The sequence below is a fragment of the Alligator mississippiensis genome, chromosome 2, assembly GCF_030867095.1.
Source record: "Alligator mississippiensis isolate rAllMis1 chromosome 2, rAllMis1, whole genome shotgun sequence".
Classification (NCBI taxonomy): domain Eukaryota; kingdom Metazoa; phylum Chordata; order Crocodylia; family Alligatoridae; genus Alligator; species Alligator mississippiensis.
Genome location: NC_081825.1, coordinates 168,507,928 through 168,534,508, shown reverse-complemented (window position 1 = coordinate 168,534,508; position 26,581 = coordinate 168,507,928). Strand labels below are relative to the sequence as shown.

At 46.2% G+C, this 26,581-nt stretch overlaps 1 protein-coding gene across 4 annotated transcripts in view; it reads left to right on the top strand.

Annotated features, from left to right (window-relative positions):
* The first annotated feature begins 1,358 nt into the window (after positions 1 to 1,358).
* Positions 1,359 to 26,581, top strand: part of LOC102570887 (protein FAM47E) — a 43,442-nt gene continuing 18,219 nt past the window's right edge. Inside the window, exons 1-8 of one of the 4 annotated variants that reach the window (XM_019493532.2) lie at positions 1,362 to 1,700; positions 11,427 to 11,733; positions 13,812 to 13,975; positions 14,576 to 14,738; positions 15,177 to 15,383; positions 17,518 to 17,670; positions 21,948 to 22,025; positions 24,432 to 26,124. In XM_019493532.2, the coding sequence (XP_019349077.2) occupies positions 1,645 to 1,700; positions 11,427 to 11,733; positions 13,812 to 13,975; positions 14,576 to 14,738; positions 15,177 to 15,383; positions 17,518 to 17,670; positions 21,948 to 22,025; positions 24,432 to 24,563 (1,260 nt within the window). In that variant the 5' untranslated portion in view covers positions 1,362 to 1,644 and the 3' untranslated portion in view covers positions 24,564 to 26,124. Of the gene's footprint in view, positions 1,701 to 11,355; positions 11,734 to 13,811; positions 13,976 to 14,575; positions 14,739 to 15,176; positions 15,384 to 17,517; positions 17,671 to 21,947; positions 22,026 to 24,431; positions 26,125 to 26,581 lie in introns of those variants that run through there. The other 3 variants (XR_002092149.2, XM_019493531.2, XM_019493533.2) reach the window with 3 other exon arrangements.

The following is a 26,581-nucleotide window of genomic DNA, read 5'->3' as shown; positions in this document are numbered from 1 at the left end:
TCAAGGTATATCATGTCTGCTGTTCTTCCCACACCCACAGAACCATCATAGAACATAATCAGGTTATTGTCATCTCATCATAGAAGACAATCAGGTTGTTGAGGCATAAATGACTTACCCTACGTGAATCTATGCTGACTGTTTATAATTACCTTCTTTTTCCTCCAAGTGATTAGAAATGGATTCCTTGAGGTCTTGCTCCATGATATTTCCAGGGATGGAGGTGAGGGTGAGGGTGACCAGTCTGCCACAAACCCCTGGTGGCATTCCTGGCATCCAAAGTCTTGGATGATCTTCTACCTGGAATCCTGAGGTTCTGGGGTTCAGGTAAGACATGCAATGCCTTTTTTTCTGGGTCTGGATGAATTCCATTTTTGTTAATGATATGTCCAACAGGACACAACTTCCAAAAGACTTACAACCACAGTGGCAGGACCAAAATGGCTTCCACAGGCACTTCAGGAAGAAAGGCTTTTGAAAATCCAGGAGGGGCACCAGGGCATAAACAAAAGCAGAGCAAGAGCACAACAATCTATGTGGCAGCCTGGGCTAAATAAGCAAATTCAAATTTTAGTTCAAGGTTGCAAGAAATGCAACAACAAATAAGTCTCCGTTACTTTCTACAAAGAATCAGATGAACCTTGGCAGCAGGTAGCAATGGATTTATTTTTCAAAAAAAGACAAACGTGTGTTTTACTATTGGATTATTTTTTCAGTTATATTGATTTGGCTTTGCTTACACAGACCTCGCTGGCACAAATGATCCAAAAACTGAATTCTGTATTTGCCAGGCACAGTGTTCTTGAGGTCCTTATGTCAGACAGTGGGCCTCAGTTTACCTCTGAGTTATTCCTAGAGTTTGCAGAAAGCTGATTTTCAGCACTCTCATTGCTTCCATCCTCTTTAAATTCTTCCTTGACTTTCTGTTGCAAAGGAGCTGTTAGAGCAAATGGAGTTGGTGATAGTACCAATTTAATTTTATATTTCCCTGATAACTTCCTCAACACTGTGAATACATATCTGAGGATACATCTCTTGTATATTTTGTGTTTTGCTATTGAGTCCAGTTTCAGTACTGCATTAAAAGTGTGTTCAAGGGGAAACTGGAAAAAAGAGGAAACATTTTGTCACAACCTATCGATACTCGATGTAGTTCTTGTATTGCTGGCAATCTTAGTAAGAGAAATGTTAACCCTGGTACTACAAAGAGTTAAAAACAATTTAGCACAGCCGTGTGAAGCAAGACATTAAATCGCTTAAAGGAAGTACAGTATTTCACTTTGTGAATGTTAAGGATTACTATTTTTTAATCCAGTTTTCAACATGAACACTGTATGCAAGGGAACTTCACTATTCTGGTGAAATCAACTTTTGCCTTTTATTCTTAAATTGCTGCTTTCAACATACAGATATTAAGAACAGAAGAACTGAAAAGATGGCTTTTGTTGTTGTGAGTTAATAAGTCTGGGATTTGGTTTCCACAGCAACCAATCCCAAACATATCTGGCATGCATAATGCCAGTGGGAGCTTAGAACTTGTGCGTTCCTTCCCTACGGTTATATTACAAAGTAAAGCACCCCTATATTTGTAAGCTCATTTAAGGGGAGCAGCTGAAACTTGCGAACATATCACTGACAACTGACATGAAAGTTTCCTGTCTGTACGTGAAAGTTTTACATGCAAACTTGTACATCCCAAGGTATGTACCATACTTTTCTTGTTGCAATTTCAACTAATGGTCAGGTTATTCATAACATAATATTATTTTAGACAATCTATTGCACTTCATTACTATAATTCAGAGGTGTCTGCTACTCCAAGTAGCATAATTTATTTTTTAAAGGAGATTGTGTTAGATTTCTTTATGCTTTGGCAAACCAAGATGTTACTGTAAAGCTGATGAAAGTAACAGAGCAAATTACATGGCATATCTTATCCTATACAGAGTCTCACAGAAGTCAAAGAATTACAATGTTTTCATTAGTGAGGTATGAAAATTTGACCCACTAGTGGACATACATTTTGATCTATGAAAAGAAGATGAGAAAGGAATTAGGTGAGCAAGGGAGCACGTCAAGAGAAAAGAGATGGCAATTAAGACCTAGTGAACATGTTAATTTTAAGGCACTGAAAATCTGCTATGTGACTCTTATTTTCCAAATGTTCTGCAGTTAAGAGATATGGTGCAATATTTATAGCTAGTTGATGGTCAATGACCCCAGGTATTTATGGCTCTTTTTAGTAGTGTCTGAGGACCTCATAGCTGTCAATATTTCTGCCCTCACAGATCTCTTGTGCGATGGGAAATTGTTATCAATGCTCATCTGTAAAATGGGAACTGTTGATTTGGGATTTGATTTCCACAGCAACACAATGACCAAATGATACAATGACCTAAATGATACAATGACCCAAAGTTGTAAGGGTACTTAACCACTGAAGGGATTTAGGTATCTGAAGGTGTGTCTGTGTTGTGCAAGGCAGCATTATGCAGAGATACTGCAAGCTAGCTCTGTGCACAAAAGTCTAAACCCAAAAATGGTAAGCCATACTTACATGGCACTATAACTGAGCTAATTATCTCTTCTGAGAGGCAGTGCCTATTAGCCATGACAGAGCATCATGCTAAAACGAACAGCTATACTGTGCCAGGCCGGAGCCACAGCCTGACCACCAGTGCTGTTCACTCTGGCCTGCCACCCTACATCTGGTCACCCTTGCTGGTCAAGGCTGTCCTCCGTTCTCTTAAAGAGCCTAGCCCCCTTCCCATTCACTGGCATGGGAGTGGCCATCTGGGATCAGTTGACCCTCCATATCCCCCATATAAATCCCTAATCCAGTACAGGAAGTGTCTGAGCAACAAGGCTCAACTTGATCCCAGACGGCCTTGTTGCTCCTGTTGGCTTGTGTTCTGACTACTCTGTGCTTCATCTCCTGGCTTCTTGACCCAGCTTGCTCTCTGTCTTTGCTTTCTGACTAATTCCCCTGGCTTTTCCTAGACCCTGTTCAGATTGACTGCCTGGCTTTGACCTAGCCCGTCCCTGGAATCTGCTCATTCCTCCAGTCAACACCTGGATCCCTGTGTGGCCTCAGACATGGCTGCCCACAACCCGGCATGGCATATTGCTTCTTGTTTCAGAGGAAAGTGATGCAGAGCTAGCTTAGAGTATCCCTGGCTTGTGCTGTTACCATACTGTGCCATACCCCAGTATTCCTAATGTAACCCTTCTGCTGAGCACCTGCTAGCAGCAACAAGGGCCAGATCAATTTTGGGACATTAAATATATTTTACCTTGGCTTGAGCCCCCACCCAGACCACCTGGGAAACACTAAATGAATCACAAGGGTGTTCAACAAAACAAGCAACCTTTCTCTCGCAAGCAGTACGGACACAAGCTCTTGATTTATTACAGAGGCAAACACCAAAACACAAAATACAGTTAAAAATTCTGTCAAAGTATACCCTGTAGTACCCCTACCCTACTGGGGAGTCTTTGACCCCAGGCTCAGGAGTCTGAGAGTGGGGGAGTCTCGACCCAAAAGAGGTTAGTTCCTGGGAATTTGATTGCGTCCTCTCCCTTGCCGTCACTATCCGCTGGGGGACATCATCTCCCACTGCGTTGTGAAGGGCCCTTCGCTGAGTTGTTGTAACTCCACTGAGCTGCTGGGGAGCACCAATCTCTGCTCCTGCCTGGGTGGCTGTGGGCACGTGTTATGGGTTCCTGCCCTGGATTCCCAGTCCATAACCCACACAGCTACACTGATTCAAACCCTGATCCCCCATGCCACCTGGTTTCAGGCTCCAGCAGGCATTCCAGCATTGCCTCCCTCCCCACTTCCTCTTGGGGACCCAAGAGAAAAAAGAGACTTGACTCACAAGAAAACTTTTCCACTACTACATTTCTTCAAAGTAAAAGTCAATTGGCTACAGATAAGGGCCACTCACAAGAAGAAAGGAGCAACCAGCCTCTTAGCACACATCTTGCAGGTGGTCTTTACTTTCCTATTTTACTTGGGTCTCAGAAAAGTATATTTTCCATCTAACCCTTTCACAAAGCAAATCCCCTAAGGCCTTTGCCGGGCACTTGTCTTAGCCAGCATCTTTTGCAAAGAAAGCTTGCCTTTTCTAAGAGATGTTCTTGGGTAGTTAAAGTATTGAACTGATGAATGACTTCTCATAGTTTTAATTTTCTTTCTCCTCTTGGAACTGGTAGTAGGCCCTTAGGCCTGCTCCACTACTCTAAAGGATTTCACCCTTGGTAGGCTTAACAAGAAAAACCTGGAAGCACTGCAGCCATTTTCCACCGAGTTCTCTTCCAGAAAAAGGAATGCCAGGAAACCTTGTTCTATTTATGCCACACATTAAGGGCACAGACAGAAGTGACAGTTTTTGAGTGATCTGACCCCTAACAGCCCTCTACAGCTATGACTTAACACACGTGCACACATAGGCAATGCGTGCTTCCCAAGGCTGGAGGGGCACGGTGACTGCCTGCAGGTAGTGGTGGCAGTGTCAGCAGTGAGGCTGTGGTGGCGTCAAGTGGGGACCACCCACAGGCAGCCACGCTGACTTCGGTGGCAAGGATGGGCCAAGCGGGGACTATCTGCAGGTGGCCATAGTGGTGTCGGTGGCGGGATGAGGCAGTGCCGATTGCCTACCAGGGGTCCCCCTGTGGCTGGACACCGAGCCTGGAAATGTTGGCAGCACTTTTCGGGGGTGTGGCATCAGCACTCTGCCTGCCCCCCCTGCCCATTGCCTAAGCAGAGAGTGGTCGCTCTTAGAGGGGGCACCAATGCTTTCAGGGGGTGCATGCGCACCCCCGTGCATCCCCTATGCATTGCCTATGTATGCACAGCTGCAGAGTGCTTTAAAAATGGCTGATCTTGCAAAAAAAATAACCCTGGTTAAATCAGGTGTTACATTAAGGTGCTTAAAAGCAGAGTGTCTTAGGGAACTTGTGTTCCCTCCAGGGTTAATTTATTGCATGGGGGGCAGGGCTGAGCTGGCCTCCAGCCCCACCTCCCAGACTGTCAGAGAAAAGGAGAGGGAGCTGCTGGTTACTGAATAGCCAGAGCTGGGGTGGAGGTGGAGACCCTCACCTTGCAGCCCCACTCCAGCTGGGGTATTGGGAGGAGCTGGGTCAGGTACTCAAGGCAAAAGGTGCTCCATTCCTCCCCCTTCTCCCCTCAGCTTTGGTCATTTAGGGGCCTGCAGCTCCATGCTGGCTGCTCCTGGCTGCTGAATGCCCAGAGCTGAGAGGCAAGGGAGGGGGAATGGACCCCTTGCCTCAGGGGCCCAACCCAGCTCCTTTGAATACCTTAGCTGGGGTAGTTGGGCTGGAGCTGGGAGGCAAGGGGTCCCCCTTCTCTGCCCTTCCCCATCTCTGGACATTCAGCAGGTGGAAGCTCCCTTGCTGACAGCCCCAAATATCGGGGACAGGTCTGGGGGGAGTGGGTTCAGTAGCTAGAGAGCCCCCACCTGCTGGCCTGAGCTGGTGCAGGCTGCCTTCAGCCTCCACCCCCCGCTACCCCGACTGAAGAGGGAGAGGGAGAGGAGATCGGACTACTGAAATGTTGCTGACAAGGGGTCTCAAAATGCTCATACACATTGATCAGGGATATCCATACAATTTTGGAAGCCTGTCCAACCCTGCAGCCAAGATGCAGTGAATGCTCAAGTACATTGGAAGGGGAACTTGCCATCATTAATCTCAAGATTTATAGAATTTATGCCAACTTCTAAATATTAGCTCAAATGTATTGTTATATTTAAGCCTAGTACCAGCATTCCCAACGTGCAGTGTCCCAACTTGGACTGGTCAAGCACAGGTGCAAGTCCACCCAACAGGCTGGGACAAGTAAACTTACATATGTTGTTTAGTTAACAGTAACCAAGTCAATAGTTGCCTCCAAACCCCTTCTGTTCCTGTTCCCTGACCAAAGCACAGAATAGAAATAGGATGGGGTGGGTACACAGAGACCTGGGGTGTCGGAGGAGACATAAGTCTCAGTGTGATCCTCATGCTAAAGAGGTCCTACCAGCATATTCCCCTCCTGGCCTACAGTGTTGCTATGAAAGCAGCAGTCATATGTGAGGCCTGTGCCCTGTCCCTACTTTAGGACCAGGTTGTCCTGCTCAACCCTTCTGCCCGTAGGCATCAGTCCACAGTTTCTCCATCTCCCCTTTGGTCAAGCAAACCCTTGTGGTTTTTCATTTTTGCCATCTAAATGAGTTCACAGTAACTTTTAAACCACTGGGTAATGATTCTGCACTGCATTTATTGTAAAACAGAATTTCCCCAGTTGCTAGATGAGGCAGTGAAGAAAAGAGCCCCTCTGGGACAAGAAAGGAAATGAAACTAAGATGGAAAATAGGGCTGTTATGCTGAGCATCATAGCAAAACAGGAGAAAAGGAATCACAAACATCCCCTGCAAAATGAGCCCAGAACAAACTCACTAACATAGATTTGCAGGGAACCTCTGCAGCCCACATTGAGCTCTGTGCTGCTGCTGCCAAACTGGTTATGCAATCACAGATATGCCCTCCAGCAACATGGAGCCATGTGTGATTTTCAATGAGGCCAAGTTAGTTTTGAAAAATTTGCCCTTAATGCTTTCACAATTTGGAATGGAAAACTGAGATTCCTCAGGGGGAAAGTGCTGGGATGTGGTATCTCTGTTTGAATGGGCTTGCTAGAATGAGTTTGAGGCTTGCTCCCAAATCTTAGTTGTCATTGTGCATGCCTTCAAATTAAAATACTGCCCTGTGCTGAAGCTGCCATATAGACATGACAGGACACACAAAATGAAACCTCCTGCTACCCCTCTCCTCTAAAGAAAAGTTTACACAGCTGGAAGCTAAGAAACTCAGTCTATCCGGCTCCCCTCTTCTTATGTTAATGACACAATGCATTTCAACCGTTAATACTGAGTGAGGGCTCAGCAGATTTAATCTTACAAGAAAGGCAAACATCAGCTCTCTCTGTTAGAGATATAACGGAGATATCACTTGTTACAGAGGGGAGAGTAGAATTTCTCTGTCTTTTAACTGGGCAGACCTCAGTCTCGCTACGCTACCCCTCAGAGAATCCATTAGGTCTACGTGTGCAAATGCTGCTTGTTGGGTTTACTCCAGAATAATTTACAGTTAAAAGACAGAAAAAAATCTAAATGTGCACCCATTTGGGAGCAGATTTGCTGCTTCTGGCAGCAGTCTGCTCCTACCCCTCCAGCTCTGCACCAGCCCCCCACAGCAACCAGGGGGAGTGTGAGGCTCCCTATGGGTGCTACCCCAGGGGCTGGCAGGGAACATGGGGCCAGAAGACACCTGGTAGGGGCTGGGAAATTGCTCCCTGCCACTGGGAGCTGTCTGCTGTCAAGGTGGGCTCTGGTGGTGGAGTCCAGGAGCGGCAACATCCCTCTGCCCCAGTAGCTGGGGAGCTGGGACCAGGAGCTCCCTATCAGGGGCAGGTGGGACTTTGTCTTCTTTACTTCTAAGGCAACTAGCATGGCACTCAAATTGTGGGGTTGGAAGGAAGCTTATTTCTAGACTCCAAAGAGACAAGACAAGCCCCATTTTATAGAGCAGAGGCAAAGTGCCATGCCCATGGGCATCCAGGAAACCTGTAGCAAAGCCAGGAATTGAGCCCACATTTCCTGAGCATCAGGCCACAGCTCTAATTACAAGATCATCCTTCCTTTTTAATAAGTAAAAATTAACTGTAAATCAGCAACCTGAACAAAAAGGCAAATGTGGTGTCACATTTGGAAACAGTAAAACGATGAATTTGGGTATGGCCAAGAGTGCCTGAAGGATTGATCACACTGCCTTTGGCCTTCCTAGTTTCAGAGCAATGAGGATTCTGTTGCAAGACAGCCCACATATCAGGGTAGAGCTCTTTCTTTTACTCTTGCCTTGCTTCCTTACACTTCATTAATGGCTCACCTGTCTGGAGTCCACTTCCTGCTATTGCAAGGAAAAAATGACATTGCATTAATTTCTTCTTTGCCAGTCATCCCTATTAATTCCATAGACTACGGTAACTAAACGATGTCATTTCATGCAAGTTGGTTAGACTGTGTTTATTCTTTGGACATTGGAAGGGGGGGTGTGCGCCAAAGGGATTCTTAGTCACCAATTGCTCTTGTTATCATACACAGCAACTACAACCCTTAGGGTATGTACAGACATTTGGGGAGGTTGTGGGGCTAGATCAAAATAAAAATGGCCACCTGATCTAAGGTAAGTCAAGATGGGGGGACTAGTGGAGGGGGCTTAGGGAGACAAGCAGGCTCTGGGTGGGAGTGGGAGGGGCTAATGCGATCCACATGGAGGGTCAGGGGAGCAGGCAGTGTCCATGGGGGGGATTGGGGTTGCTATTCAGGTCGGAGGTGGTCCATGAGGTTATGACAGGATCAGGGGCTAGTAGGATCCATGGGGGACTTGGTGGGGGTGAGCTTTCTCCCTCAGGACCAAGGGCTATTTTTAGCCCCTGACTCCCCCTTGCCCCCAGATGAACAGCCCCTCTTCCAGCTAACTGACCCCTCCATCTACCCCTGACTTCCTCGGCTTCTGGCACTGGAACACACCGGTAAAACTGGCATCTTGAACAACTTGCAGGATGGGGGATTTGATGGGCTTCAAGGGAAAGGGCTGTCCATCGGGAGGGAGGGGAGGAGCGGGGGGGAAGGAAGAACCAGGGCCAAAAATAGCATGGTGCCAGGGAACAGGTAGGAAAAGCACAGCCCTGGGGCTGGGGCCAGCAGCTGGGCTTTTCTTGCCCTGGGGATGCACTGGGAACTGTAAGGAAGTTCAGGATAGTTAAATCAGTCTACAAATGGCAGACCCAATCTTAGTCAGAGTACTTTGGAGGCAGGGTTAACTTAGATTGGGTCGGCCATTTTTAGACTGGTTTAACTGCCCTGAATTTCTGTACAGTTTACACTTAGATTGTCCTAGATAGGGATCTTAGTGTAAGGTCTGCATCTGAGTGAAATAAGTTAGATTGGGTGGCCATTTTTTAATACAATCTAACCTCCCTGAACATCTTTATGTACCCTTAGAGCTTACAAGTTCTTGACTGTGCCGTATGGAAGTGCACTGCAAAACCAAATGGGAAATAGCTGTTAATCAGAAAAGCAGGACAGGCCTTAATAAGGCTCACTACTCTGTGCAAGTGCACACAGGATTTCTGCAGTCACTGGGACGGCAATGTTGACATTCCCTGAGTAATTTTTGAAAATTTTACCTGAACATTCTTGAAATTAAAGAGAGTAAAGCTACCTATTTCCCTGTCTTATTCTCTGAAATGACTGAACCTTTTTATTGAAGTTTTAAGACAATTTATCCTGCAACACAGACCAAAGACGAAAGATTTCAATCTGAATGGTTAGAATTTAATGGAAGAATAATCACCTTAAAGAAGGTAAGCATGAGGAATGAAGACAAACTTCTTAGGAGAGCAACTGAAAAGTTTACTGATGGAGCAGTTCTCTGTCAGAACATGGTGAATGGACAGAAATCACAGGGAACATTGATTTTATCAAAATATCTTTTTTGATTGTCTTTCTGACCATGCATAATATAGTGCAAGCTACAATGTAATAATGGAAACAATAAGTCAAAACATCTAGATAATGTCAAAACAAAATAATTTGGGAGGTTTAGTTATGTTGCAGAAAAAAACTAATTTTGAAATGCCAGCGTTTCAAGAAGGAAATTCTGATTTTTAGCCAACTCTGCTTAACAGGAGAGCAATGAGAAAAACTACATACTCCCACCCACTGCTTATCTTGCCCACCACATGCTTTAATGGCTTTTCTCTTGAAGGGTGTCTGATTAGTGGTACATTTTACGGTGCATCTGGCTTGCCACCCCCAGTAGAGTCTATTTGTGCAGGTTGAATTTAAACACTCACACTATGCATCTAAGGATACTCATCTCTCCCTGTGCAAGTTAACACAGCTACACTCTCCACTTTCCACACCTCACAGGATGTACAGCTGGGATCCTCTCCTGGCCTCTTCTGGAATTCACTGGGCTCAGCCACAGTTCTCAGAGCTTTCGCCCCACCACATAGGATGCACCATAGTACAGCATCTGGAGTTCACTCTTCTTGACCATCCCCCATTTCCCACCACATAAGCAGTCTTCTCCCTGGCACTCATGAGCCAATAACAACATGGGGAACCCTGGACTTCCCCCTGCCAGCAGGCCCTGACCCAGGGCTCTGGCTGGCTGCCCAGTTCTCTGTTACAGTTTATCACTAGCAGTACCCTGTGCCACTTTCATACATGTCACTGTGATGGGGACCTCTCCCATTATGCTTCCCATAGCAGAAAGGGGTGGGCAGGGGAAACCGGAAAAAGCCCAGAAACATGGGAAATACCCATAATAGAACATGGGTATGACCAGTAGCTGTCCCACCTCTTCCTGAACACATCCAGTGATGGAGAGTCTGTGCTTCCCCTTGGCAGTCTATCCCATTGCCTCACTATTTTAACAGTGAAGAAAATTTTCTGGATATTCAATCTAAACGTATTTTGCTGTAACTCCAAGCCATTGGTCCACATCATCCTCTCTACAGCAAGAGAGAAAAAGGTGCTTTTCCCTCTTCTTTATGGCAACCCTTCAAGTATTTGAAGACCACTGATGTCCTGTCTTAAGCACGTTTTCTGGCACACCTTCAGCCTCTCCTCATATGACTTGTTTTCCAAGCCCTTGATCATATTTGTTGCTCACCTCTGGACCCTCTCTAACTTTTCTATGTCCTTTTTAAAATGTGGTGCCCAGAACTGCACACAGGAGTCCAGATGAGGCCTAATCAGTGCCAAATAGAAAGGCACCATCATCTCCCATGTCTTGCACCTAATGCTTCTATTGATGCATCCCAAAACTGTATTCACCTTTTTTGCAGCTGTGTCACACTGCGCTTATATTAAGTCTGTGGACTGTCAAGCCTCCAAAGTCCTTTTCCATCCAGCTAGGTGTCACCCATTTTATATTTTTGTTTTTTGATTATTCCTCCTGAGGTGTAGCACTTTCCATTTGTCCATACTGAACTTCATCCTGTTAGCTCTAACCCAGCTTTCCAATCTGTTGAGATCCTTTTGACTTGAGCTCCCATCCTCCAACATGTTTGAAATGCTTTCCAGTTTTGTGTAATCTGCAGACTTGCTCAAGAAGCTTTCTGTGAAGTAGGTGCTCCCCTTGGGCAGCTTGCACAAGCCTGGTTGAATTGGATAGCCATTTAGAAGCAGAATAGTTAAGAATACAGGTGACATCTCATTGTCTTTATGTTTTTCATGATAACCTACCTTATTTGAAGCACTAATGACCAATGCTTGCTTTCAGGTGCCAGGGAAAAAAATGCCTTTGAAATGCATTCGAGAAAACAAATTGAAATTCTCTGATTCTCTGAACAGCCGGCGCTGGACATTCTTGAAAAATGGATTGGATGATTTTAGAGATGGCTTCCCTCCTCCATCTGACAACAACATAATTCATGGCACAAAGGGGCCTGTACCAATTCTGCAAAACAATAGTGCATCTAATGCTTCTTGCATGGCTCAGCCAAAAGGAAGGAAAAGATGCACCAAAACCCAGATCAGCCCTTGCAAGCTCAGTCCCTTGCAAAAAGCCAGAAGGGATTACATCTCACAGATAGAGTACTGTGTGAGCCAGCACCCTCTGGTGCTCTACCCTCATCTGGAAGAAAGTGTCCCTCCAGAGGTAAATCCCACATTTTCTCAGTACCCTTCCTTGAAGCATGCATCCTTCCACCAAGTTGTTAAAACGTAAGTGATCTAAAATGCAGCTCCTCCTGTCACTTAAAAAAAAAGCTGCTGCAGTTTACAAATAGAAAACCTACAGAATGTGGCAAGATAAATGATCTTAAACAGAGCTTGAGATTTAAACTGTTTTGAGCCACAGTTGTGAGATACCCAGTTAAAACTGAAATTTATCACACTCTTTTCAGCAACCCACCCTCCATCACTGATTTGTCAACCCAAAGCATATGAAACAGGGGGGAAAAAGTGTTGCTTTGGAAGGCAAGCACATGGGGTCATGGTCATGACTGGTGAACTGTGCCAGCCAGCCATGGGTGGCAGCCTGGGCCATGGCAGGTCCCACCACACCTGGGCACACACTGGGGCTGGGGCTGGGGCAGCTGGACTTGCTTCTTAGTAGCACATCCAGCTACTGCTGCCAGTGTCTGCCACCACTGGTGTACCTGGCCCTGCTGCCTGGGCACTCCACCACTTCTACCCTGCATCCACTGCTGGGGGTGCCAGATGGTGCAGGTGGATGGAGTCTCCATGGAGACTGGCCCAGGACCCATGTGAGCAGGGCATATGGTGGGGTGGATGGGACGGGGCCACAGGTGGGCAAAGAGCAGTGTCTGGGTTCAGGATGGGCTGCAGCTATGACTGGAGTCCTGGGGCCCAGGCCAGATCAGGATCCACTGCTCACACATCCCTGCGATACACGCCAGCTCCACAAGCAGGGGCGTGCAGGGAGTGCATCATGGCTTTGCCCTGGGCCCATGATCCCAATCCCGGCCCTGGCCCCAGGCCCACTCATCCCGCTCCTGGATGCCACTCCCTGCCCACCCATGGCCCTCTCCTTTCTGCCTAGCTGAGTGCAGGGCAGAGCCACTTAAGGAGTTTTGGTGAGCTGCTACAGGCAGGTGGCGGATGGAGGGGGTGCTGACCCAATACGTTGGGGTGTGGGGGTGCTGACCCATCCCGCAGCAGCTCACCAAAACTACCCAAGTGGCCCTCCAGTCTGAGTAACTGCCACCCCTGTTTTAAGCCCTCCAGCCAGAGGGGGCATGATGTCTTTCCCAATAAAGTATCCTAATCACAAGACCATAGACTAGGCAAGGCCCATTCCTTCTGTTGAAACAGGAAAAAATATGTGGGGCCAAAAGGAGAACAAACTAGAGGGAGCCTTGCTGTTTGGCTCAGGGAGACTGGCACTACCATGGAAGGGATGGAGCCCAGAGCTCTGGCTCTTACTCCTGCCCCCTCCCCTCTCCTTCCAGTGGTGTTTCTGCTTTTTGCATTAGATACAATGGATAGACCAGTGATTCTCAACCATGATGCTTCCTCGTGATCCTTTCAAATATATCATGGGGTGCCATGTAATGTTAACACTGTTAGGCGTGCACGCCAGTCACAAGGTAAATCCAGAGATTTCAAATAGGAATCCATAATGTTAAAAATATTCTGGCCTGTGACCAGGGAAAATATGTAGGAGAAACCAAACAACAACTGCATACCAGAATGAACACACACTGAAAATCCATCAAAGACAAAAATATCCAATTACCTGTGGGTTCACACTTTTCCCAAGACAATCACTCTCTCTCTGATATGTCAATTCTAATCCTCAAAAGGGATTAGTGCCTGAAAGCTTGCAAAGAACATTTTTTCCAACTATTCAGTTGGTCGAATAAAAGATATCATATCTACCCAAAGAATCTTGCCTGCCTCTGGTCTATTGTGGCCTTTTTGAGTTCTCTGCAACAGAAAAGTTGCTCTATTATTTTTCTGTAGTCAAAAAACAAGTGAAACTTAAGATCTCATATTTTCAGAAAGGTGTCTTGAGTCTAAAAAGGTTAAGAACAGTAATGGAAGAGCAGAGGATGGAGCTGGACTAGATGGGCAATGGAGCTGATACAGTCTGGCCTTTCTTATAGTGTTTGATATAATTGTTTGTTACATGGCATCCTATCCAATCCAGCCTCCATAGGAACAGCCCTGGTGAAGTGTGTTTGAACATGTGCTCTCTTGTTTGACCCCTAGCTTTTTAAAGAAGTGATGGATGTCCTGGACCCTGAAATGTGTTTGAGTTGTGAAGCTGGATGCAAGGATCATGAACAGGAGAACCATGCTCCTCAGAAAGAGCAGTACCTGCTGGAGGATGGGCAAAGAAAAAAAACCACCCCAGTGCCCAGGTCATCCGTACTGTGAGTACTGGGCAGGACAGAGTGAGCAGCCCCAAGGGTTTCTCTTACTGTGTCTGGGGTCACTTCAGTGAAACGAGGTGTGTTAAAAGAGAAGGGATGTGTTCCTATAGCTGGATATCTTTCATACCCCGTACTTCTTCATTTTCTGAAAGTCCTACCTAATCCAGTGTTTGCATGCATTTCTCAGCCATGCAGAAGAACTAAAGAACTGGATAAAGGAATGTCTGTGAGAGCTGTTGCTCCCCAGTTACCCAAGTATGGCCTGCATATGACTTTTGAAGTGTCTGTTCACATATGAGGAATTAAGTAGAAACAGATAGGCCATACAATGCTACACTCTCTACTGATGGTGCTGCAGATAGCTCTAATTAAGTTAGTGGCATTAGTGGGAAAGTTTATGCATTATGCAAAATACTTTCCCCATATTCCTCTGTTGGACAAATACAGCTTATTTCTGACACCCAGTCCCTCTATTTAGTGCTGAAAGTACAATCCATTTAGAAATAAGCTGGACCATCTGTGATCCAACTTTGTTGTGCTGGTTATTAGTGGTCCTTAAGTGTGCTAATCAAAGGCATTTCACACTTTTTATAAAATCAGTATCTTCAAAAGAAAAGAGTTCAGAGGCAAGAATTCATACACACGGCTTTCAAAGAAAGAGGTGGCAGCAAGAGAGAGGGCGGCCAGACTGAACTATATTCCTCCCCTGGATGAGAACATAAAGCAAATAACTAAGGAGTTTTGTGACTGGGTAACTTCTTTGGTAAGTAGAAGAATCTGCAAAGCCTGCAGGCTCCCATTCCAGAAATCCACTGTTTAGATCTGGTGTCAGTTGTGCATAACAGAACTCAACTGATGGGAAGGAATGCAAAGGAAACATCACCCCTCTTTGTTCTGGAATATCACTAAGTGCATTTGGGGCAGAGTTAATTTTATTTGATTGGCCTTAGTGCATCAGGTTATATATTGTTTTCAAACCAGCTTGAAATGGGCCTACAAATGATGATGAACAACACATTTAAATGTGTAAAGATTGGACAGGCATTGTGGCCTAAGAGAGAAAGCTAAAGGTGCATTTGGACTCTGTCTTCCAGGAACTGCAGTCTATGGGGACTGGGCATAAGCCTTCTAAATCAAAGCAGCAGCAAGAAAAGCCCCTTTTCTCTAACTCTTACCTTGTGTCCTTGGGTTGTTATTCCAGGGAGGAGAGAAATACAACATGGATGAAGCCACCATCCTAAGCATGTTTGATACTGGCTATGAAACCAAGCCTACCATCTCTGTGCCTATCCACGTTGTTGAACTAAACAATGTGCCTGCCGAGCTGAGAAAGTGTCTGGGGGTTTCACCTCCTCAGACTTCTGCCAAGAGTCCTCTTAATGCAGGGTGCCATCCCTGCTATGCTAAGGTAAACTGGTCAGGGCTTATGTTTTCCAAAGTCTAGTTACCTTGCAATCTTTTAACTGAACTTAACACATTAAAACAGTCTGGTTTTAGGCAATGCTGAGTTCCCACCCTCTGAAAATAGACTTTTTAAAAAGTTGGATGCTAAAAAGTGAACTACTCAAAATCACTAAAGTCTTCTGAACCTTTTGGGGCCTTTACTTTTGTGTGGAAGATGGGAGAATCCTTGAAGGACTAACCACTCAGTCCTTAAGCTAACCAGATTGCTGCTGACTCTTAAAAGTTTTGCTTTTGTATTCAAAACTGGTGCATTAGATGATAGTGTTAAACTCCCATAAGTGGTATCTCCTAGATTAATTGAACCTGCCTTAGTGGTATGCAAGAGCAAAAGGGTCTATTTACAAACTGAGGAAATGGAAGAAGGTGCACGTTTGAGTACAGAATATTGCACTTTTAACTTACAACTTTCACCCGCCTGGTTGGTTCCTCATCTCACTACACTGTCAAATTTTAATCACTTGCTATGCACAAAATGTTTTCCACTGCCTCGAGCTCATGTACGTCAAACCCCAAGAGGAAGTGATACTTGGGGACTTTAGGCAAGAGGCCCAAGCTAGGCAAGATAACAGAAAGCAAATCACAACCACAGCTGATAAGAGGTTATTTCCTGTCCAAAAATAGTATTTCTTTAATTTAAGACTTTGATGGAGAGACTCTCATTACACCAGTGACTCCCAAACTATTGCCACTAGAGACAGAGACATCATTGCTCCTCCATAAAGTTAACCAATTTAAGAACTAAGCAATGGCTTAATGGGTTGAAAAGAGGGAGTCTTTAAGAGGAATGTGGCCTCTTACAATACAAAATGGAACCCTCCCTAGTACTATGTGTATTAAAAAATATAAAAGTAATAGCATCCATTTCTTACCTAGGGTAACTAATCATCAAACATTCACACCTCTGGTGATGCTAGGACTTATATCTGCTGTATGTACCCATAGGAGACACGATCAGCTATACTTCACTCATGTACTCAGTGGATTAGATCTGGGAGAAGTTTACTTGCAAGTAAATGCTTGCAGGTAGCTGTCTGCACGTTCAGGGAAGTGGGAGAAGATTTGCTGCTAATGGCAGCAAAACTGCTCCTGCTTTCTAGGGCCCTGCAATGGGCTCCTGCCACCACCAGGGGGAGCGCAAGGATTCCCTTGGGTGCTAGTCCAGGGGCTGGCAGGGAGCACCAGGCAGGGCCATTGCACCCTGCCCCTAGGGGAGCTGCTGGTTGCCAGGGCAGGGACAGTGTCCCCCTGCCCCAGCAGCAGGGAGCTCCTGGCCCCAGCTCTCCAGTCAGGGGCAGGGGACTTGAAAAGAGCTGCAGGGGAAGGGCAGGTCCCAGCCCTCACTGCTAGCTGCCCCACGAGTAGATCAGGGCAAGACACTGGGACCTACCCCACTGCTACATCTCTTTCCAAGCCCCATGCCTCAATTACCCAACTGCAGCACAGGGTTGGGACCTGACCCTGACCAAGACAGTTCCCAGCTCCAGCTCCGCAATTGCAGGGCAGAGGCTGGGAAGCTTGTTCCCTGCTCAGCTCTGTGAGTGCAGAGCTGGGTGAAGAACAGGCTGGGGAGCCTATTCCCCACCCAGCTCCATGCTCATGGAGCCAAGCAGGGAACAAGCTTGCCAGCCTGGTCCCCACCCAGCTCTGCGATCATGGAGCTGGGTGGGGAACAGGCTCTGCAGTCCCAACCAGCGGGGAGCTCCCAGTACCAGCTCTGCAGTTGCTTGAGATCCTTATCCAGATTTGCTCCCAGTCAGGTGTCTACATGAGTACTACTGCGCTGTTAGTAACTGCAAGTAAATTTGCTATGCATTTACAGGTAGCAAGTTTACTTGCTCTCAGTGAGATTTACTGCACAGTAAGCATGCGCACATGTAGACATGCATGCTTACTGTGCAGTAAACTACACTATTGCATAGTAAAGTGTTTTGTGTAGATGCACCCAGTATGTGCTTGACTCACACATAGATCGGGTCTGACATTCCACCTGGTAGAGGGAAGTTGCTTACATAGCTAATGTGGGAGAAAAGAGGCAAATATAAAAATAATTAGGAAATATCACTGATTATTTTTAACAGGATCCTTCCCAAACAAAATGGGAGAAGATTAGGTATGGAGCCTGGTACCTTGACCCAAAAACATGGAGAAAACAAAAAGCAAATGAAACTTTGGAGGCTCCAAAAGCACCTGTTGATAGTTTTCAGAACATGAAAATGCGACTTAATGGAAAGGTACTATAAGCACCTGGAGAATCTATGGTGTAATTTTCATTTAAGTCAAAGAACATTTCCACACAGTGTTATGTGACCCAGTTCCAATGAACAGTAGAACGGTTCATGTCATCCACCCTACTGGCTAGTCTGGTACAAACATATCAATTCACTTAGTTTAGGCTAGTTGATGGCATAATAGCAAGTTTATATGGACTGATTCCAAAAGACAATTCAACTCAAATCAGTACTTATCTCAAAATATTTTTTTAATTTGTATTTGGCTTTAGTAAATACCAGCTAGGTACTTTCAGATATGGCAAACATTTATTTCATGGAGGAAATCAAGCATGTGAAATAGCTCAGAAATAACTTATTTTTTGGCTGTAATATCCACCATTATAAAGCAATTGAATCCAGCAATGGTGAAGCAGACAGCTACCCTAAGTCCCTTAGAGCAGGGATGTCAAACTCACCTTGTGACCCAGGTTAGATCTGGACCATGGGGCTCTTCACAAGCCAGATCAGACTCAGACTATGGGGATAGGAGCAAGGGCAGCCACTGCAGCAGTGGCAAGTAAGGCAAGTGGTTCTGGGTCAGACAGTCACTTGCCGTGGTGGAGACAGCACAAGCTGTGGTGGGCCAAGTGGCCAAAGGGCAAGCAGGGGCTGTCACATAATTCTCACTTGCCCAAAGGCCATATTAATCAGAGCCATAGGCCCCCGATTTCCATAGCTGGCCATACCCCCACCAGCCATGCCCATAAATTCCTTGGCTCACCAGTAGCCTAGTGGACCAGATGGAACAATTTCACAGGCCAGATGCTTGAAATGCCTGCCTTAGAGGCTGTGATAAGCCATTAAAATTGTTGGCAATGTCCTGTTGAATTGCCAGAGCACCTCAGAGAGGCTAAGTGATAAAATTAGGTTGATTATTAACAGCAGCAGCAAAAGACTGCTGTGACTGGATTCATACATAGCATAAAATGGAAAAAATAAGCCTATGTAAATGTGCGTCTATGGAGTACATGGACTCTGCAAGTTTAAAGAAAGGTAAAGATACTCTTGGTCCACTAGATGGCAGAGTTTTCAAAATTAAGTGTAAGATCTTAGCAGTGGATCACTTGGAAAGAGAGTGTACCAGATAAGAGTAATAGACAACTAGGGTAGGAAGGGAACTCAGGAGGTCATCTAGTTTAACCTTCTGCTCAAAGCAGGACTGTCCTCAACTATATCATCTCACCCATATTGAGGGTGATTCTTTTTCTTGGATCAACTGCATAATTGGGATAGTTAGACAAGCTTTCAAATGCAAGACATTCTTCATTTTTACTTTGCTGTGCTTGGCTGGTACTGGTGAGACCTGATACAGAATGTCTTGCATTTGAAAGCTTGTCCAGCTCTATCCCAACCATGCAGTTGGTCCAAGAAAACAAAGCAGCCTAAGAAATCCTTGCCTCTTGCATAATTTCTGGACCAGCACAGCTACACCACACTTACACTACCAGATTAATAAAGCAATTATACTTGCACAATTTTGGCTCACTGACTTAGAACAAGTAGCAGTCCCATTGTTTTGGGTTTTAAAATTATAGAAGAGTCAGACTCCAAGAACTTTCGGAGAACTGCAGAGCTGCTCTTGTGACTCATGTGGCTATAAGACCAGATGGGTTCTCTTAGCTCTACCCCAGAAGGATAAGAGGGGTTTGAACTTCTGTGATGTACAACAATAAGAGCAAAGTCAGATGAGTCTTGCAAGAAAAAAATACCTGGGAATAGTCAGGATCAAGAAAAATTGTAAGCGGGGAGTGATACTTTGATTATTTGATTATGTTAACAATAAAGGTAAAGCCAAAGAAGGGATAAGTTTGAATCAGATTCTGTGTTAGGAGCAGGATGTCAATTTCATCTGTTAATGAAAGCTTTAGCAATCTGTGGACAGAATTAGCATTTACTGGGCACATCTACACGTGCACCTGACTGCACAGTCACCACTGGTACTACACAGAACTGGCGCCACACAGGTCATTTCTAACCCTATTGTGCAGTAGCTCATTGCTACTGCGCAGTCGCGTTGGCATCACAGTTCATGCCTGCTGACACTATGTAGCCATAGTGACTAGCTACGGTGACAAAGCGACTTGTATAGATGCATCCACTGGGTGCATCTACGCATGCAAATGTTGCAGGGTGGTTTTACTCTAGTGAAAATAACTCTAAAGTAAACCCAGTAGGGCTGTGCAAAGCTTTGGTTCCTGATTCAATTCGACAGAGATTCAGCTTGATTCAGTGGCCGAATCACCAAATCCAAATCGAATCAGAGGACCCTTTAATTTCTCTGAATCAAATTGGAACTTTCTGAATCACTTCGGAGAGATTCAGAGATTTGGACACAGACACAGCTTTAAATGTGTTTTCTACATACCTCTAGGTAGCAGGGGCTCGTGACTGCTGTGATGCTGGGGCGGATGGAGTGTCTCACAGAAGTGCGGGGGGCCCAGCACACTTGGCAGCAGACCCAGAAGTGGACCACAAGCACTTCCACTCCACTTCTGCGCCTGCCGGACAGCACATTGCCCCCCCCGGGTCTGGGGGGTGCACCCAAGCCAGGGTCCCCCTGCAGCCAATCGCCAAGCTGGGAGGGTGCAAGGGATCCCCCTGCACGCTCTCCGGCAGACTTGAAAGTGGACTGGAAGTACTTCTGGTCCACTTCTGGGTTCACCGCTGAGCACATGGAGAGCCCACGCCCCCCCCCCCCCCCCCCCCCCCACACACACACACTCCTGCAAAACACTGCATGCACCCCAGCATGGCAGCGTTCACAAGCCGTGCTGGTACCTCGAGGTATGGAGAAAAAACTTTTAAAGCTGCAGCTATGTCCATATTGCTGATTCTCTGAATCAGCATCAAATCTTCAGATTCGGCCAAATGCAATCAGGGACAGTGAACCAAATCAACGAACTGAATTGCTGTCCCCGATTTGGGCTGAATCCAAATCCAAATCGAATAGGGCCCACTTTGCACACCCCTAAGACCCACCCTGAGCAGGAGTCTACACATGTGCAGATTCAGGAGGAGATTTACTACTCCTGGCAGCAGTCTACTCCCACTCCCTCCAGCCCTGTTCTGGCCTCCTGCAACAGCCAGGGGAAGCTAGAAGCTCCCTCCCCCTGGGTACTAGCCCAGGGGCTGGCAGGGAGCACTGGGCCAGATTGCTCCCTGCTCCCAGGAGATACCTGCTGCTGGGGTGGGCTCCAGTGGCAGAACCCAGGAGGGTGCAATGTCCCCCTGTCCCAGCAGGAGGTAGCTCCTGGCCCCAGCTTCCCGATCAAGGACAGGGGGCTTGGAAAGAGCTGCAGGGGAGAGGCAGGGCCCAGCCCCCTGCCCCGATCCAGCAGTGGGCCAGGTAGCAGTGGGCCTGATCGGCTGGGAATCCCTGCCCAGCTGGGGGCTCACTGCTACCTGGCCCATGGGCAAATTGGAGCAGGGGATTGGGACCTGCCCCCCGCCCCCCTCTCCTTGACCCTGCAGCTCTTTCCAAACCCTGTGACTCAATTGCCCAGTTGTGGCATGGGGCTGGGACCTGCCCCTGCTCAGGACAGTTTCTAGACAGCCCCAGGCTGCATGGGGAAGTCTACCCAAAATAGGACAGTCACCAGCCACCTCCAGGATGTATGTGCGGACTCCCCCACGTAGCCTGGAGGAATATCACTTGTTACAGAAAGGAGAGTAGAATTTTTCTGTTTTTTAACTGGGCAGACCTCAGTCTCACTACACAACTCCTCAGAGAATCCACTAGGTTATCAGCAGGTGCATCTACATGTGCAAATGTTGCTTGCTGGGTTTACTCCAGAATAATTTACAGTTAAAAGACAGAAAAATTCTAAATGTGCACCCATTTGCTGCTTCTGGCAGGAGTCTGCTCCCACCCCTCCTAGCCCTCAGGGAAAGCTTAGTGCACAGCATTTTAACATGCAGTAAGCTTTCTGCGCATTAATTGTACATGTAGACACGCCCACTGGAAAATACATCATTCATCTGCAAGTGTTCACTCACATTGTAAGGAAGCCTAATTCCCTCCTCTGCAAAGTATCTCCTGCAAAGTTACCAAATCTTTATGTAAACAGCAAATCAGATACTTTAAAGTTCTGATGGTTACCTAGCACGTGTGACAAATGTCATAGAAATGCCCTTTTGTGTTGCCTCTTGGTTTGATGTAGGCAAAAACAAAAGTGTACTTTATTTAAAATATTCCCTGCATATGGAGCTCTTCAACTTAATTCTGGAAATTCTCTTAGGAGGCTGAGGTCATACAGCTCCACGGGACATATGCTTTTAAGGAATTCCTTGAAAGGAAAGGCTACAGGAAGCCTGAGGTAAGTCACTATGGACCATGGGCAGATCCAGCATTTTGAAAAGATGATGCATTATATCACCTGCATCCTTATGTAATGCAATGCATATTTTTCTCCAATTAAAAGGAAACAGACACATTACTAATATGGTAAGGGCTTAGGGCTATATCACTCTGTTTAAAACCTAAGTCAAGACAAAAAATAACTGGTAGGGGGGGCTACTGTTCCAGGGTGGGGCAGGCACCTGGTGCCAAGGAAGTATAGCTGTTACCCCAAACCTGGCTGCAGACATAACTGTTCCTTGCACCCAACATGTGGGTGTCCCAGACACTCCACCGTGGCTCCAAAGTGCTCCTCACTGCCTGTTATGAATTACCCCTGCTACCTCAAATGGCCCTGGCTCCATTCTGTCCCCTGTTAAACCACACATCCTGCATGTTTAGTCCCAGCCCTTTGTGCCTCAAGCTCCAGGCCCCACCATCCTCCCCCCCATCTCACACCCCAATGAGCCCTCTCCTGCCCCTCTGAGCACCCAACTCTCACTGCAGCCCTTCATACCACCTGGGCCCTTCTCACCCACAGTCTCGCTGTCAACCCCCCTGAGAGTCTATTTCACCCCACAGCCTCCAGCATACCCCTCAGCTCCAAACCCCATATTCTGCTTACACCCCCATAACACCCTGATTTCTCCTTACCCCACCCCCCTTTATTCCACAGTCCTTCTCCCATCCCCAAAAAGGCCTGTGATGCCTATGACCCCACTCCAGCCCTTCATGGTCCCCCTCTGCCTCAGAGCCACTCCCAAACAACGTCCCCCGCCATAGTCCCTGACCATGGGGCAGTGCTGTAACTGTCTCCACCACCACTCTTCACACTACTAGCCTCCCACCCCATAGCATGCCCATAGTTGATCTCCACTGTCTTCCATCCTCAAACACAGAAATAAACAGTTGGGGTTGGGGTTGGGGTTGAAAAGAGTCACTTCAACCACTGACAGCACCCTCACTCAGGGAGACCAATCCTTCCAGATTTACCTAGGCCAGCATTATGCTGCCCTGGTTGCACTGCTGGTACAGCCTCTCACAGTCTTCCCCATCTGCTGCAATGAATAACCCAGGAAAAGGTCACTGTAGGAACTTATTTTGCCTCACCTTTGCAACTCCCTCCTGCCTCTGACCACCGCAGCACTAAAATATCACCTTGTTCTCAGCCTGGCTCTTCTCCTCCCCTCCCTGCCTTTGATTTGCAACAGGCATGTCTACATTAATGCACTTTAGGTAATGTGCATTAAATTTAGTACCTCCATTGTGAGGTACTAGAAAAAAGGTGCATTAGCCTATTTTAATGCACATTAGCTAAAAAATGTGTGTTTTGGGAACACTTTAATGCACATTAAAATAGGCTAATGCACATTAAAGCACACATGTAGGTGTGCCCAATGAGTTTGAATCCCCCAGGAACAAAGCCACCTGGTACTGCTTCCTAAGTAGCAGAATACTTTTACTGGACAGGCTGGGGGGTGAGCGGAGAAACTTTAGTGGAAGTGCATGACAGGATAGTTGCAGAGGAAAGGATAGCTTGATTAGTGGAAGGTCAAGGGTTGTTAACACCTTTGGAGTGAAGAGCAACAACAAGTAGATAATAATGACAGATAAAGTAAATCCACTCTTTTAGCTCTGCCCAAATAAAAATGCAGCTGCCCCTGCAGTTTGTTTTAATTTTTCAGAGCAGCAAGAATCAAAGGGTGGGTATGGGTGCACCACCAGCCAACCTCCCCGCAATTCTTTCCTGCTATGGACTAACTAAGCGTGCAGACTACAGGGCCAATCTACACAATAGGATACAGCACATCAGTGCTCTGTCATGCTATAACACTCTTCTCCTTTAGGTCAGGCCAAGTTACATTATAGAACATGGCTTTTAGCCTTGGGGCCAGATTTATACCTTAATATAAATTGATTGAGCTCTATTCAGCCAGACAGCTCATATCAGATCTGAATCTTCAGACCTATGACACAGTTTTGATAGGCTAGTTCTCACTAGAAAAAAAATACTGAGCTGAAACGCTGCTGACAAGAGATAAGTTGAAACACAGGTCTCCCTGGCATGGTTCTGCAGCCATTTGGTCAGGACAATTAAATGGCAACATAAGCATGTAGGAAGTTTGCACTGCTGTTACCCAAGTGGTAGATGTGCACACATGGATCACTTCATTCTCCTGGGCACTCAGGCAAGAGATGACTTCATTGGGTCTGGTATCCTATCATTCACAGATACACATACATATATCTTCACAGATAAAATGTCAAGCTCATTGGTTTTTTGTTCTTCTGTGACTGAGAGTTTGTTTTTGTTTTTAAATTCAACAGCCATTCATATAAGTGCTTTGCTGACAATTGAGCTTAGGGTTTTGTTTTTTTATTTTAGTTCCTTCTGAAGATGCTTGCTGCAACCAGTGCTACTGGAACACAGGAGGGGTCTTCAAAAAGCCATAGGAAGGAGCATCTGAAGAGACATGAGGGGCTGAGAGAAGGCTCCTCCTCCACAATTGTCAATTAATGCAAAACTCTGGCTTAGTTACAAGCAACAGGAGTTAAAAAAAAACTCCTGGAGAGCTCTTGATGGTCAGAATAACTGCAGCTGGAGCTTGGAGAACTCCCCTAACTGTAAGCTTGAAGATGGGTGGATTGTTTCCCTTTACAGAAATCGTTAGTCTGAGAGCACTTAGAGATAGACTTGCATTAGTGGATATGCACCTGGAATTTACTGTCCTAGCTGCTCAGTCACCCTAAAGTCTGCCTGGAAAATGCTACTGCGTTCTAGAGATAGCAGGTGCACATGCTGCACTACTTTGTTTAATGGCCATGGCTAAGAGCCACAGCATTATGTGCTCAAGGGTCTGTTGTGCTTCCAGAAGGAGCTTTCTATCCAGGGACCAGACTCTTTCTTTAGCTGCACAATTTACACCAGTCTGGACATGCCCTGTGAGATACTGTGCTCAGGTCAAATGTAAGGAAAGTATATTGGTTTATCTGTCCCAACAAACCAGCTTATGCTGTCATAAACAAGCTTCTGCTGGTATAGAAAAGCTATAAAAACCCACACTACTAACAGACATTGCTATATCCTAGAAGCCCTAATGTAGAACAGGACCCAGAAGCCACCCCTTTATGAAACAGAATTCCTTCCAGGCTTACCCCAGGGTCCAGGCTAGAGGGGGATATAGTAACCTGTTGCTGGCCTCAGTTTACAAGTCCTTCTGAGATGGTGCAGCCCTGCACTACCTTTAAGGGGGCCTGTAGTGTACCCCTGTGGTAAAGCAACAGGGAAGCAGACACAGAAGAAACTATTTGCTGTGGGGAAGAAGATGAGAAGAGCAGTGTAGCTAGGCAAAAGGGGTTCTGATTCTAGCTGATAAATAAACTCAGTCTCCCTTTAGAAGGGCCTCTAAAAGCCAGGAGAAAATTTTGCTCAGGTCCAGCCTAGCAGGAGCAGCTGAGTGAGATTAAAATGTGGATAGCAGATGGTGTCTGATGCAGATAAATACTGGGTTTGTTATAGAGATAGGCTCAGAGTACTTTCTGCTATGCATAGGAACCAAGAGTGGGTCTGTGCCAATCCATTCCTTGAGGTCTTTGGATAGTAGTATTATTGCCAATATATTATGTTTTGCAAAACAACTAGGACTGTGACTCTGATGATAGGAAACAGGGCAAGAAGGGGATCCCAGCCAACAATAGTAAGTCAAAAACCCTGTTTCTCAGAAGTCATCCGATAAAGAGAAGAGATGGAAAAACAATTCTTGAAAATAGAGTGCATTTTTTACACTCAAAAGCAGTAACTCACATATGAGCTGATCCTTCATTAGTGATCTAAAATCTTTGCCAAAAGTCCTTTGAAGCAGAGCAGTATCTTGCCAGACATCCATAAACATATTCTCCCTCATTGGTCTCTCCACTGTGTCCTTAGGCACAGCCTCCACTCCTCCCTAGTGCTAAGCAGAACTAACTTGCATGGTAAAGAGCCCCAGCCATGTCTTCCTAGCAGGCTCTGTTAAAGATTGAAACAGGCTTTGTCTTCTCCTCATTCTTTCAGTAAAGCAACTTTGTTCTTCAGGTAAGGATAAATCTCTCAGGGTCTGTTTTCTGGTTGGTTCATTTTTTTCCTCAGGTGGGTTTGAAAACTAGGTTAGCCCCAGCTCATAACTGTGGGGAAGGAGAATTTGAATCTTGGATATTAAAAGAGGGTTCCCTATGCCCCATTACTAAAGATGAGAGTAGCACCAGGGGTGCTGTCCCTCTGAGTTTGGAGATCTGCCCTCCAGCAGATCTGTAGAAGGCAACTTAAACACAGCAAGCAGCGGGTCCCAGGACAGCAGGCAGTCATGAGGGCCGGGGTTGGGGCATAGAGTCCAGGCCCATGTGAAGAAAGGGGCTCCAGAGCCGGTACTGAACAGCTCCCAGTAGGCAGCCAGAGGCCAGGGAAGGTTCAAGGCAATAGATCATTGCGGGTGACAACCAAAGGGCCAGAAAGAAGAATTGACCTGGGAATTAGAGGCACAAGCCTAGGCAGTCTAA